The sequence below is a fragment of the Hippocampus zosterae genome, chromosome 12, assembly GCF_025434085.1.
Source record: "Hippocampus zosterae strain Florida chromosome 12, ASM2543408v3, whole genome shotgun sequence".
NCBI lineage: Eukaryota > Metazoa > Chordata > Actinopteri > Syngnathiformes > Syngnathidae > Hippocampus > Hippocampus zosterae.
The window spans coordinates 3,749,094-3,764,228 of NC_067462.1; the positions used below are offsets into that span (position 1 = coordinate 3,749,094).

The following is a 15,135-nucleotide window of genomic DNA, read 5'->3' on the forward strand; positions in this document are numbered from 1 at the left end:
TACTATACATGGTCGGTTTTTTTTCCGGCTAAAAACTCCTTACTATACGTAGTCTTTTTTTTTCCGGCTAAAAATGCCTTACCATACATGGTCGTCCACATTTTTTTCGGCACACCTCTATCATACTCAATGCAAATTTTGTGAAGTGTTGAAAAAAAACAACTAACAAACCTGTAACACTCATTTTTTATTACATATAAGTTTGAAGGCTTGAATTAAAAGGTGGGGTGCTGCACTCTTATCCAATGAGCGGCTACCCTACAACTTTCGCTCTCGGCGTTTCCAAGTTGCTGCTCAAAACTAAATGTTGCTGATAGAGAACATCAGCAATCACTAAACAAAGCCTAAAAATAAAAAAGACAAATCAGGGACGCGATTAGACAGAATTAAGATCCTGGGAATAAATGAGTTCAGTGTCCGCAATCCCAGCGGAGACCTGGAGGGGGCGATGTGCCCTTTGAAAAGAATGCAAGTGTGCGGTGAGGCGACGTGTCATCAAGGCGCGTCCAGCTGCTCCAGTAAAGTTCGTCGTCTTTTCTCCAGTTCACCTTCGCTCAGTTCGCTTCCTGACGTGTCCCAGCCGCCCTGAAAAAGGAAAAAAGTTCACTCAATTGTTGCACTTGCACTAGTACACACATCGCAGTTCGTGAAAGTGAGAATAGCGGCTGCCTCAAACAAAAAACATTCCGGCTGATCAGTAAAAAAAAAAAACATGTTTCTCAGCATTTTTTTTCCCCTCTCTGAACAAATCGCAGGCAAATGGAGTAGAAATGTAAAAATGGCAACCTCCTCCTTGGCGGCTTTGCGTTTGGGCGACTTGTGTTTGCCGTCCGAGTGCGACTTCCCTCGGGCCTTGTCGCCGTCTTTGTCTTTATCGTTGTCTTTGTCCCTTTTGGCATCTCGTCCTTTCTTGTCGACCACGTCCGATTCGGCGGAGCCCTGATGGATGAGCAGGTATGGGGTCATCGTCACATCTCATTCACAATACACTCTCCTGGCCCTTCCTAATCCTTTTTTTTTTGTGTTCATCTAATTTTCTTTTCTCCCAGTCAATATATGTAATTTAATAACACATTTGGAGAAACTGAACCAAATAGTGAATATATTGAAGTAATGACGTACTCCTAGTTGTGCACAACTGACCGAAGTGCAGGCCAATTTCAGCAGATGATTTCGACCCAAAATTTTTGGGGGAAGATCCAGATGGTAATGTTTTATTCAAATTATGTTACAATCACAAAAAAATGTATATAGAAGTTTAAAAAAAAAATAAAAGTGTCGTGATTGCAAGACTTTCCATTGTGTTTGGTGTGTTTGTTGACTTACAGACTTGTGTCGTCTCTTCTTGGCCTTCTTCTTGTGCTTCTTGGACTTCTTGTAACTTCTCTCTGGGGTCAAAGGTGAACAGGGAAAGGTGAACAGCGCGTATCGGCGGAGGGCGCGGCTTTTTCGCGGCGACTCACCTGACTCACCACTCGAGGAGCGCTCCGACGGGGTTTTGGATGCCGACCGCTTCTTCTTCTTGTGATATTCCTCCTCTTCAGACTCGGAGCCCTGAGGAAATATGGAATCGTTGTAATGAGGATAATCATCATACTGATGACATTCATGTGCTGACTTTTTTTTTGCGCCCCCCCGTAACCCCCCCGACTGACCGATCGAGAGCGGGATCGCTTCCTGTGGTGCTTCTTGGACTTCTTGGAGTGCTTCTTAGTCTTGGAGTGGTGATGCTGGCATTCATGCTGTCAAAAATGAAATAAATGAATAAAAATAAAACGCACGGGCTCATTCAAGTCATGACGGAGACCCGCAGCCCACTGGCACTTACCTCCAAAACGTGCATGAAGTCCTTGAAGATCCTCTTCCTCTCCGACTCCAGGTTGACATCTTCGAAGGCTGCTTCCTTCAGGAACCGCTCCCTCACCTGGAAAGAGCAACAACTAACGAAAACGGTTCCCTCTAGTGGTAGGCGACGGTATCACTCAATTAAAAGACACACCTGGACTGAATGTTCCCGTTTCGATTTCAGCCAGTCAAGTATATTTGTCGAGTGCAGTTCAGTTGTATTTAACTTTTGAAGTGCAAGACTTTCTGCGTCTTTACTGGCCTGGCTTCTGGAGACGTTTTTGTGGGTCTACTTAAGATAGATTCAGAGTCGCGCACCAGAGTACCTGTTGCAAACCGTCTTTGAGGTCGGAATCAAAAGGAGCCTTCAAATCAAAATGGCAGACCTCTTTTCCATTTCCTGCACGGCTAGTTTTTATTTGCATAAAAAAGCTGAAAATAATAAATTCCTTCATTGCTAGAAAAATAAAAAGGCTTTCAATCCACAGATTGTTTTTTTGTTATGTGGCCCAGGGCGGATTTTTTTCTTCGCCAGCGAGTGCCATTTTAATGTCCAGTTTTATTGCTGCAATGAAACCGGCAGAATTTCTATTTAATGGATTTATGAGGCAATCATGATTTCTGCATGCTTGGGTTTTTTTTCCCCCCACCCACCGCCAATTTTAGTCGGTTTAATTTCCATATTCCAGCAAAGCACGACTCACTTTCTGAAGCTTCTGAGCCATGTCTTACCCTTTAAAAACTAGAGCTGTTCTGATAAATGAGGAAAAGTCCAAATAGGAACGAAACTTTCATTTCCCACCATGTGAAAAATGCGCCTTCCCTCGATCCATTTGAGCGTTGTCGGCGGCTTCACGGTGGCTCGCGCGCGTGAAACGAGGCGGCGGCACTTACGGCTTCCCACGCGTCATCCGGCTCCAGGGCGGGCGTGGCCTGCTTCAACATGGTCTTAAATGCCGCCTCTTTCCTCTTCATCTTCCTGGCCTCCTCCTTCTCGCGCTCCCGCTCTCTGGCTTCCGCCTTCTCCAGCAACTGAGCAAAGATGCGCAAAGCGAGCAGATCTTATTTGCACTTGCACTAAACCCTAAACCTAAACGCTAACCCTTTCGGGGTCACGACTCTTTTGGATTTGCGAAAGAAACAGGAAGCGCTTACGCTGTTGAAGGCCAACTTGATGTTTCCGGCGTCGAGTGTGGTGGCTCGCTTGTCTGAGCTGATGACTGAGCCAAAGTCATCAAAGCCGGTGTTGACTTCCACCAGGAAGCTCTTGTCCTGAGCAAGTATGTGCCAAATCAGGCGTCAACGAAAATCGCCCGTTGGGGAGCGCGCACGCCAGATTTGAAGGTCACCTTCAGGATGTCCTTGATGATCCTCTTCTCGTCGTGGTAGCGTGCCTTGAGGTCTTCCACGTAGAATTTGAAAAGGTCCAGAGGGGTGGAGCCTGCAGACAACCGCAAAGAAACATGAAGTTGGCTTTTTTTTTGGTATTTTCCTCCAGTCCTGCGGCAACTTGATTCTACGACAGTTTGATCATCAGGAGGACACTACTCGCTGGAAAAAAAAAAAAAAAGCGAGGAAGCACAAATGAGTGGTCTGTTGAGTTTCGTCTTGCCTGGCTGGCCCAGCATGTTGGCAAAGCGGATGTCGGAGCTGAGGGTGGGGTACATCTCCATCCAGGCGGACATCGAATGAAGCTGGCCGTGGTCGTGGAGCTCATCCAGAAATTTCTGTGCCAAAAGACCACACGCACAACTTGACAGTTTTGGCCAAAGGGGGTAAAAACTCCACGTCGGACCTGACGAGCGGCAGCTCACCTGAAAGGACTCTCGGTTCTTGCGCTGGCGCCTCCTCTCCCTCAGGAGAGTCTTCTGCTTGTCCTCCTCTTCCTCCTTCTCCAGAGCGCGGATGTGCTCCTCGAAGCAAATGAGCGCGTCCTCTTTGTCCATGTCTGGTAGGGCAAAATCATCATCATTAAAAATTGACCGATGAGCCCCGTGGCAAACTGCGGAAAATATGTGTTCGAATGACACTTCGCCTCAGAGGGTGGATCATTTCCTCCGCATTAAAGTTTAAGACGAAACGACGGCCTTGCAACCTGGCCCTTCAAAATAAATTGCCTGCTGCTGATGCGATTTGAAAATAAACAGGCGGAGCGCGTGGCCGAAACGAAGCTCCTCAACTGACTTTGACATAGCTCCTTGGCACAAAGAGCACAAGGCGGCATCAAGGCACAACTTCCTGTTTCTATGAAGCTCCTGAGCTCATTTCAACATGGTTCCTTGTCACCAAGATGGCGACAAGTCGACTCGTTTTGTCAAAAGATGGCAACATAAGATTATTTTTGCCACAGTCACCACAATTGCAAAGTGACCTCACATTTTTGATGAGCTATTGTAATGTTTTTTTTTTTGGGGGGGGGGGGGGGTTTAACATTCATCGGTTAAACTATTTTAATTGGCTTCTGATCCCAAAAGTAGTTCATCAATTTGTTGTGCATTCATAAGATCCTTCTGAGGCAAACGAACTACAACGCGGCCCATAACAAAAGCGCCGTTGGCTTCACTGGTCTGAATGAAACTCCTCAACTCACTTCAAGACATTTCCTTGGCACTGAAACGCCACAATTGGGGCAAAATGACTGCAGCTTGTCAACTCAAACGGTGGCATTGAACTACTATGCCAGAAGATGGCGGCACAGCAATATCTTCATGATCATCACGTCCCATTCATGTGGAACTGTGACTATCCGCGGGTTCAACATCTGTGAATTGAGGAATAACGAATTGCGGGTAAGAAACAAAGATGAATGCATACTTTGGAGCTCTTCGTCCTCGGCAAAGGTGGGATTGTCCAGCAGGTACTGCTGGGCTTCTGACCAGGTGGTGCGGTAGGTGACGTTGGCCATGTTGTCCAGAATGTTCTTCAAGGCTTCCCAGTTCCTCTTCCTCAGCTGCTTGGCTTGCTCCTGAAAGGCGTCGGACGAGGCGGTCGGACGTCAGCGGGTGCCGCCGTTTGACGCGATGCCGCATCACGGCGACGCCTCACCTTCTCCTTCTTGGCCAGGTAGAACAGGACGTCTTCGTAGATCTCCTGCCTGTCTCTCTCGGGGACGCAGCTCCACACCTCCTGGTCGTTGAACATCTGCTCGGCTTTCCTGCAAATGCGCAATACGCGGTTCATGTGGGAGTGTTTTGGGGAACAGCGATCCATTAGCGAATTTGAATGCGTGTTGCTTTTATTACACACACACAGAAAATGGCATCATCGACATTCATGTGATGGGACACTGAAGTCCATCGAAAAGGAAGCGTGCCAGGACCCAACAATGGCGTGCACAAGCCATGACCTCACAATGACACTCTCCGCATCATCACATTGACTATTCGGGGGATCCCAAGTCAATACAGCCAGACTGGAAACAACAACAACAAAGATTTGACATGTCAACGTACTTGTATCTGGTGGTGGAAGTCATCTTCTCGTGGTTCTCAAGGAACCTCTGGAAGGTTTCTTTGGACTCCTTGTACTTAATTCTGGCCTCCTCTTTCTCTTCTTTCTCCGTTTGGACCTTGTAGGCATTAAACGCTTGCTTCTTCTCGCTCAGCTTGGGGAGAGCGCTGGAGAGGCGAAAATGAGAAATCCGAAGGTCAGAAGTGTGCGCAACCGATGAGGCCTTCAGAGGAGAATGGCTCACCTGTAGCGGGCGTCGTTGATAATCAATTTCATCGCCTGTTCCCATGAAGAGTTGGAGGACACGCCCTGAAAAACGAGGAGAAAACGTCAATATCTTTTGACATTCGTTCACCCAAAACCTCCAGCGAGAACAAGGAGGAAAGTCAACCGAGGAGGGGGGGGGAAAAAAAAGCCAACTGGAACGGACTCCGGTGGCTAATCAAGTCAATTGTTTTTCATTCCCAGTTGTGACCCCCCCCAAGGAGACGTGCAGACATTTTCCTGACGACTAATGGATGCGGGGTGAACAGGTGCGGCGGCGCCGTCATTCAGGGAGACGTCACGGAGGATTTATACGAGGGCCCTTTCGGCCGCCCGCCTTCTCTCGGGGACAAGCTGCGGCATCCATTATCCACGTGCCGCCATCTCCACAGTTATTCCAACTCACTGAAGCGCGCCGCTAACTCTTGACGCTTTAATCGCAGCAAGGCTGTGTGTGCACGTGCGCTTGGTCCGAATAAAAACTAATCATGAAGACAGAGTCATTAAGATCTTACGGAAAATGGTGAAAAATAAAATAAAATACACGTACACACGTAGCACACCATCGCTGGTTTGCATCCTGGCGCGGAAACTGAAGTCCAGAACATTCATTCAGAGTCCCCTCCACCCCCTTTTAATGTGTTTCCCATTAAAAATAATAGTTAATTGTCCGTTACTGTCCCCTATTAAGGTCATTCAATCGAATGGCCATCTTTCCGCCTTCCCTCCCCCCCCCCAGTCCCTTTAACGACTTTTTAGTTAGGGCTGAAATTAAGGCACTTAGCGCTGAAGCCGATGTGTCTGATTGTACAAAGCTAATGCAGAAAGTTGATGACATGGAAATTGGTCAGTAAAACAAATTTAAAAAAACACATTGCTCATGCCAGCAAAACGTTTCGGGACTGCGGGAATTGAGTTCAGAACTGCAGTAATCTGGTGGTCTGTTGGGAGGGCGGCCTTAATCCGCGTGGCCCACGGACTGCCGTGATTTAGAACACAAGTTGAAGCTTTCCGTTTGAAAGAAATGAGCTGCAAACTGAGCGCGGTTGAATTTGGAAGAGGACTTGGGGCCTCCTCTTCAGTGCACGTTTACCTTCTCCTTCAGCAGTTCCTTGAAGGCCTGCTTGGCTTCCTCCTTGGTGTTCCATTTCAAAACCTTCTTCTGAATTTCCGGCCGTGGTTCTTCCTTCTTGACTTCGACGCTGAAGGCGAGGGAAGGACAAGCTCGTCAAATCGGCTTTCGGAACACAAAAGATGGTCTTCTCCGATCAAGTTGATCGGTGCGGTCTACCTGGCCGGAGCCTCTGCGGGGGCGCTGCTCTCCGCCGCCGCGGGCACGTCGGTGGTCTTGACCTTGGCTGTTTGCTGCGCGGCCTCCAGGGACGTTTGATCCTCGGGGACCGCTTCCACTGGTTCCGCCTCCGCGGCGGGGGCCGCCGACGCTTGCGCACTTTCAGCTTGCACCACGGGCTCGGCGGTGATGCTAGGAGCTCCGACTTCCGGTGGCCTACAATTAGATCACAAGATCAGGGTTCCCACTCTTCCACTTGCTTTTTATTTATGGAGCTTTTAAGGACTTTTGAGGGCTAATTTAGCCATTTTTTAAAAGACTTTTTCTCCATTCAGCAGGGGATTCACTGTGGATTTAATGCCCGCTCTGCAATATGCGGGCTGATCAGAAAGCCACATATCACTGAGTTAGTGTTCAAATTATTGCTGCCTTCATTTTTAGGTGCAATCAGCTCACCCTTTATTTGACATAATGCATGTCAAATTTTCATTTTGCGACCGACACGTATTACAGGTTGGAAAATGAGAAAAACTTGAATTACTTGTTAAATAAAGTACACTAAGAAAAAAAATATTTAGAATATATAAAACTTCAATTTATTTTTAGAGTAAAAATAATTTTAAAAAGATTTTTATTGATTTTAGAAGCTTTCCCTGAAAATGAAGGACAATTAAGAATCTAATTTTACAACCTCTTTTTTATGGGTTTTTATGAACTTTAAGGACCCGTGGGAATCCTGAAGATTAATTCCTCGGAAGAAAAAAAAACCCAGTCTGTGTGCTTACTGGAGGTAAAACAGGAAGCACTTACCCATTCTCCTCAGCTTTGATCATGGCTGAAATAAGACAAAAGAAGGATGTTAGTCCAATTTTTTTTTCATTTCTTAGCACCTCTGAGATAAGGGTGAGGTGAATGCACCTTGGGAGACGTGTGCATAAATAAAGGCCGAGCCCCTTTTATGACATGCCGATTTAAGCCCATCATTTAGTTCTTGAAGTCTCGTGTGTGAGGCGGCGGCCCTTTTACCTTCCAGGTCCTCCAGCTCTTTGGGCTTGGTCCATCTGGACTCCTTCGTCTGGGAGTTGTAGTAATACGGCTTGCCTGTGTCCGACTTGTACTCTTTCCAAGGACATTTCGACAACATTTGCTGAGGGGCACAAGCACAAAGTGGTTGCTTTGTTTGTTTTACACGTTGCACAGAAGAAGCAAAAATGTTCAAAAGAAAAACGTGTTTCGTCATCAATACCCAACAGTTTTGTGTTTGTGTCTAAATAAACGGACGAGATAGTTGGTGAATCAATAAAGCAATTACGGACTTCTGCGGGAGACTTGAGATCCTCCGGTTTCTCCCAGGTGGACTGCTTGGTTTCCGTGTTGTAGTAATAGGTTTTTCCATCCAGTGATTTGTGTTCAGTCCATACGGATTTCTAAGACCAAAAACAAACCACAAAAAATAATCATTACGAAAACAGAAGACTGTTGGTTCAAAGTTTTGAAAAGTAGCAGAAAAGAGGGGCAACTAATGAGTAAAAACACATAGCAACGCGGTTCGATATTTTCTTATTTTTATCCGATTAGGTGAACAATCTTTCCTGTCACGGTGCTGGACGACGCCTTGCAAGTGAGTAAATACGGCAATGGTCGAAATGCCAAAGCCAAACACAGTCTGCGCTGTTGCACGAGTTGACTTCAAAGTCGTTGGAGTTTCAACACTAAATTCCACCAGAGGAAATGTCAAGCGTATCCGTCGTTTCAGACGGTTGTCATCTTTCAAGCATTTATCTTGAGAAGCAAACGAGTCACATTTTAAGGACGCTCTACCTTGAGGGTTTTTTTTCTTTAATTTTTGAACCCCAATTCATTTTTGTTGACACAGCCAAGTGTGTGCCAGTTGGATTTTTTTTTTCAGGCATCATGAATCTGTATCTGCCCGGTTGTATCTCATTTTGAAGAAGGAAAAAAAACCCACCCGCTTTGGGGTCATTTTTGGCAGGCGTGGCCTGATACAGCAGCGTACTGGCCACGAGCCATTGTTAATGTTTTTTTTCAAGCATTTTGCTAAATGTAGCTAACTGCAAGTTGATGAAAACTCTGGTTCCACAAGGTCCTTTGTGCACAAACCTTCTTGGGCTGTTCTTCCTGTGCAGATCCATTTGTTGAACTCTGAGAAAAAAAAAAAAGAAAAAAGACCACAAATTCAGCGGCTATCGGGATGACAGCGGGTGAAATATGTGGACGACAACAAAGAAACTTACGGTGGTTCCTGGCGCAGCTGTTAGAAATAAAAACAAAAAGTTAGAATGACATCGAGAGAAAAACAAAAACAAACTTCAGGCCTCTTGTTAAGTTAAGGCACTTACCTGGGGTGTCGACACCAGGCTGTTGAGGAGAAAAAGAAGGGATAATGATTTTTTTTTCTCAAAACAACGGCGACACCCGCGGCCGTCTCTAAAGGATGACTGATGAGACCGTCCGAGGGAATCATCGTTTGATAAACGCAACGGTTTACAAAGCACCGCTCATTAGCGCAAAGTGTCCCGACACAATTCAAGATGATGAAGTGGATTCCGCATTGGTTCTCTCGCACGGCTTGACTCACGATGCTTATTCACAGTGACATCGGAATATTAAAGAACACCAGTGATTCAATTAAAAGTGATTCATGGCTGAACAAAAGTGGCAAAAATAAATAAATACAAAGCGTTCATTTTCATTTCCTATCAAGAATAGCTCGTGTTGTTTCCATGTTCCAACGCCGTGCCGCGGCTAGCGGTGTATTTGAAGAATAAATAAAAAATGGGTGTGCAAGGCAGCATATTGCTGATGAAAAGAGGAGGACGGAGAAGAGTTACCGGCCCAGTGGGCTGCAGGGTCGCAGCTGGCAGGCGAGGAGGCAGCATCATCCCCATCATGGGCGGCATCATACCTTGTATCTATTAAAAGAAACACCATGAAATATTCAGCTGGCATTTTCAGAGTCTTGAGACAGGGTGCTGGCATCCGGGTCTTGAAGCCAAGAAGGGCTGACGCCAAGACGGGAGGGGAAGGTGAGAGGGAGCGCGCGAGTGTGCGCTGCCGAGTCCGTGGTGTGATGACACTGCCTCAAATCTGTGATCGCGTCGCCGCGCAAACAGAACAAACTTTCTCCAAACTTTTCATGAGGCACGCGTGGGATCGCATATGTTTGAACGAGGTGACAAGCGCAATCCCCAAATGCAAAGAAAACTGAAGCGCTGTGACAAACACACTGTGTCATGGATGTTAAGATAATATATCCTTTATTCGTCCCACACTGGGGAAATTTACAGCCTCCAGCAGCAAGAATGTATGTAGAAAGAAGAAAGAAAAAAACAACAAACATCTTTCAATTAAATGCAATATGAACACAAAATGGATGAAAATGTTAGGAATTTTTATAAAAAATACACACTCCAAGGTTGTTTGTTTTTGTGAAATAAAAACTATTCATGGGACCTGTACAACCGAGTTGGAAAAAGAAAATGAAAGCGCCCCCAGAGGGGAAGTCAAAATTAACTGGGGTCGCAAGGGACGTTAACTGTTTTCAGATTCATCCAGTCACATTCAAACTCGCAATAATGGGAGTCGCGCACACCTGGCACCATTTCATGAAGAGACCTAAAATAAATCAATAATGTTGCAAAGTCACACAAGCGGAAGTGATCGTGGACTGGTAAGATGACACCCACACTTGGCCTCTTTTTTTTTTTTTTCGATCACAAAAACCTAGGTGTTGATTTTATGCAACATGTTCATTTGCATCTTCCACTAAACGCAAAACTAAAAAAAAAGCCGACTGCTGTCAGGCTGATGAATAAAAAATAACCATAATAATAATAATAATTTGTATCCATTTGTGTTCATATTGCATTTAATTGAAAGATGTTTGTTGTTGTTTTTTTTTTCTCTTTCTCCTTTCTACATACATTCTTGCTGCTGGAGGCTGTAAATTTCCCCATTGTGGGACGAATAAAGGATATCTTATCTTATCTTATCTTAAAACCTTCTTCTGCCAACAGGATGCGCAAGTTGTTCGACTGACCTGTCCCATCGGAGGAGCCGACATCGATGGCAGCATCCCGGGCGGCATAATGCCAGGCGGCATCGGAGTCATGCTGGGCGGTCGCTGCCCCAACGGGGGCATACCCATGGGTGGGAAATGAGGTGGTATTCCTGGTGGTCCCATCTAGAGAGAACCAGATTGAGAATGAACAGATCTCGCAAAGATTGGCGCGTGTTCTAACCAGTCTTACTTCAGCCCTTCACTCAAAACTAAGGTTGAAGAGCTTTTTTTTTTTTTTTGGGACATGACCGGCATTGGACTTACAAAGTGGGGAGGCATCCCTGAGGGTGGTACACCTGGATAAGGTGCGGCTTGGCTCGGGCCATTATTAGCCTCCGAGGAAGACTGCCGTGAACGGGGAAACACCACACATTAGTGAACTCCAAAGAGTCAGAGGTGGTTCAATTAAAATGAGGATCAGAAATTGATCAGACCCTCTCCGATTTACAGTCCACATCCAAAAACGGTGTATAACTGTCAATGTGACAAGGTGGCACCAACGCACTAGATTTGTCCAAATGAAACTCTCAACTCCCGCTAACGGTTGTTTTTAAACAAAAAACTTTTAAAGCTTGAACTTGACAAATACTCCATAATATAGGTTGAAAAACAATAATAAAACTAAGGAAGAACGAACTAAAATGAAATATTACAAAAACTTTGGTTGGGGTGCTGGAATGGCGTTTCCATTCATTTCAATGGGGAGAGATGATTTGAGATAAGCGTAGTTACAGAATGAATGGAACTTGGAGCTGTACGTCAGGGCGCCACTGGAGTTCCTTGGCACGCAGCTTTCAAGAGGTGATGGCAAAGCTCTACCGTTACCTACATAAAGCTCCACAACTTACTGCAACATTGTTACTTAGCGCAACATGACAAGAAACCAGGAACGTATTCGTCTAAAGCTTTATTTGGGGTAAATTGGAGACACTTGAAATGGTGGCAAGTGTGTGTTCATTCCTATTTAACATCAGTTTGAATCATTGGTGGATTCTGAACGCCCAGTTAGAAAGGGGTGTGCGCAATTCTGCAAACACATATACAAAATTATTTATTCTGACTTCCTGCCTCGAAAGCATGTTTTTCATTGAGTTCTACGGGTTACAGGTCACTTTAACCGTGCAGAAAGTTTTGAAACGATTTATCCTATTCTATTTTTTAGTATTAGTATTAATTGATAAAAAAGGGCTTTTTTTACGAACGTTTGTCTTCATGATGTAAAGCACTTCGTAAATTGTGCGCAAAATAAGCGTATGAACTCACTTGCTTAAATGTTACTGAAGCACATGCGTACTGCGTACAATTTTTAAAAATTAGCGAACATGTGATATGATAGAGACGTAAATGTGGCGCTGTGTAACTCGGCAAGTAATGAATGATTCGGAAGGTGTCTAAACTCTGGCAACCGTGTGGCGTAAACCATGGAACGTGTAGCCTTCGAGAAGGATCCACGCCACTTATCGTGTCTCCGTTATTATGTAAAGACTAAATTGACCCGTAGTGACTCGCATGTTTATTTCTGACGAGTGCGTGGTCGTATTATGAAAAAGAAAATAAAATCCAGGAATTAGCCAAGCCTTCCGGGCCAGTGTGTGTGCGGCAACGTTAGCATAATGCTATGGCGAGATGCTAACCCGCATTTTCGAGGCATACAGAGCGTTAATTTTGGCAAAATGGCAACATAGAAACACACTCTAACTTAACAATAAGTACCAGCGAGCAAAAAGTCGATCCTAACTTCTTCTTATCGTGTCAAAAGTGGCAAGTTGTTTTGAATGGTCCAAAACTCACCATGTTGACCAGAGGGGAGCTCCGAGACACTGGAGCAGCACGTCGCAACAACGAGCCACGCGATTGGCTCAACTGTCACTGACTGCTGCAAGGTCAAAGGTAAACATTTGAAACCGTCATCGTGCGCCATTATTGCGCAAAAATGCGCAGTCAAATGATAACTTAGGAAGGAAAGCTCCTCACATTTTAGAAAACGCAATCATCTAATTTGGGTTGGTATTATCCCTCCCACCCCATACTCTGATCTCTCCATTGATATTTAATTACATTCTTTTATTTTTTTTAGCGTCCCAAAACACGTATACCCTTGAAACGTTTTTCATGTTATGTTCACATTCATATATCAGAACTGCATTGATGAAACACGTTTTTTAAAATATTGAAAACGATGCAGCATTCCTCACTCAAATCGTAGGTGTTTTATTTAGTAATAGTAGGTGTTCAGGCTTCTTGGACGTTGACAGATTTCAAGACAGAATTTATGTTTCATTCATTCATTTTATCCCTTGGGTTCTTTTCCCTTATTTCTTTCTTTTCTTCCTGCCATCTTTCCTTAATTACCATCCTTGTTTCCTTCCTTCCATAGCATCCTTGCAACTCACCATTCTTCCTTTCTTTTCCTTCCTTGAGTACCATTGTTAACTCCTTCACACGTCCTCCTTTTATACCATCCCTGTTTACCACTTTCATTACTCCTCCCTTCCTTTTTCACAGTATAGCTACTTTTTTCCCACCCCGTGTTCACAGTTTGTAGATATCATTTCATTTTCAAATCATGTTTATTTTTAAACGAACATTAGTGTATGTTTTGATAATTGTTATGGACAAATGTATGTCAGCATAAGGATGAGTTCATGGAACATCTACAATCTTGAGTCATCTCCACTCCACACTGCACAACCATGGTGAAAAGTGTCAGTGTTATTTTTGGTGCATCCACAGGTACTGATTTCAGAGGCGGGGGAGGAGGTGGGAGGTGGGTGGTGGGGGAGTGCGGTGAGTGCACGGTGTTCAGACACAGCAAAATGACTTTGGTGTATTGGGGATCATTTGGCGGACTGGCAGCAATTTCCCAATTACTGAAGGCTGTGAAGCAGCAGCTCTCTTGGCCGTATGTTGTTGGAGTGATTTCCAATGATGGAAGGAAATTAGATATTGGGCAGTTTCACCACTTTCATACCACAAGAAGAACGAGCTCCATTACTTTCTGAGCACAGGTAAAGGCAATTCTGCTCATAAACTTGGCATTATGGCTGCGGATTCAATAGCGATAAGAAAAGTACGACCAATCCGTTCTTTAATCCAGCCTGCCTAAGTGGAAATATCATTAATCCTTTCCATCTTCCCCCCAAAAAACCAACAAAAAATTCTGGAAGGAATACAAAATAACACTCAATAGTATTGTACTTTATAAAAGCATGCAGTAATATAGATATGATGAAACAAAAGATCACACCAACGAAGCTGCAAGAATAGTAGCAGTTTTTTTTGTCCAGAGGATAAATAATATATGCCAGTGAGTATTGTTGTATGCTCTGTCTACATGTGTAGCTAATGTTTGTGTTCATTTGTGATTATCACATTAAAAAATGGCATGTACTGTATGCGACATTTTTAAAAAAAGTTCATTATTGTGTACGATCACATTATAGACAGAAACAATCACACGACAACAGCAATCAATCGATCAGCATTCGGAATGTGGCAATGTAGTGACATGATGCTAACTCTGGCTACGGTGGGTTGAATCGAAGTGCATTTTCCCAATTGTATGGATTTCAAGCGATGCGAATCATCAAGGAAAATATACGCGAGAAAATAAGCGCGAGCTCTTTTGCGTGGACGTCTGCACATCGATGACTTGGCGTTCTATTTCTGCTTCCTATCCTAGCGCACTTTTTGTCCACGCGGCGCTTGATTGCAGTGTGCGGGATTGATCGCCAGTGTATGAGCCTGTCAATGTTGGCCCGCCTGCAGTCCTTTCAACCCCCCCACCCCCACCCCCTCGCTTGGAGTCCGGCGTGGCTGACCTGCCTCGGGGGCACTCTTCTCTCATCTAACGATCGGCTTCCTCTCAAGCGTGCTCACCGTAACCATCAACAACACACAATCACATTCCTTTCATGACCCGTGCCAAGGAAATGAGGAACACTTTGGTCTGATGAGACCATGAATGCGCTTGTGCAAGAAAATGTCAATCCTGCGAGCTTGCTCATTTGGACCGATAAATATTTATGTATTTAGCATTAGCACAGTCGTGGGGCAAAAAATAGGAATCAGGGCCCTTGGGCAACATGTTGCTGGCACGGGCGATTTATACTGGATGCATTAATTGAATGTATGTACAGTTTTGATTTTGAATTAATAAATACAGGGAGAGATACTTGCTGAATGTCAAAAATAAATGTCAGAC

General features: G+C 44.8%; 1 protein-coding gene across 3 annotated transcripts; it reads right to left on the reverse strand.

The window, feature by feature from the left end:
• Positions 1–170: 170 nt before the first annotated feature.
• prpf40a (PRP40 pre-mRNA processing factor 40 homolog A) lies at positions 171–12,793 on the reverse strand. Of its 3 annotated transcripts, none has more exons than XM_052082681.1 (27): positions 12,723–12,790; positions 11,196–11,276; positions 10,911–11,054; positions 9,703–9,783; positions 9,211–9,229; positions 9,106–9,122; positions 8,972–9,013; positions 8,167–8,277; positions 7,877–7,997; positions 7,661–7,685; positions 6,851–7,066; positions 6,653–6,761; positions 5,540–5,604; positions 5,298–5,462; positions 4,891–4,999; positions 4,660–4,810; positions 3,660–3,793; positions 3,458–3,572; positions 3,195–3,286; positions 3,001–3,117; positions 2,740–2,877; positions 1,829–1,924; positions 1,656–1,742; positions 1,473–1,554; positions 1,327–1,388; positions 787–939; positions 171–585 (listed from the first exon to the last, which is right to left on the reverse strand). In XM_052082681.1, exons 1-27 carry the CDS (start codon positions 12,723–12,725, stop codon positions 496–498), a joined length of 2,625 nt encoding a protein of 874 aa, XP_051938641.1. In that variant the 5' UTR covers positions 12,726–12,790; the 3' UTR covers positions 171–495. The 3 variants fall into 3 exon arrangements, with proteins under 3 accessions (XP_051938641.1, XP_051938640.1, XP_051938642.1); XM_052082680.1 differs by having other exon boundaries at positions 1,464–1,554; positions 12,723–12,789; XM_052082682.1 differs by lacking the exon at positions 11,196–11,276 and having other exon boundaries at positions 1,464–1,554; positions 12,723–12,793.
• Between the last annotated feature and the right edge of the window lie 2,342 nt (positions 12,794–15,135).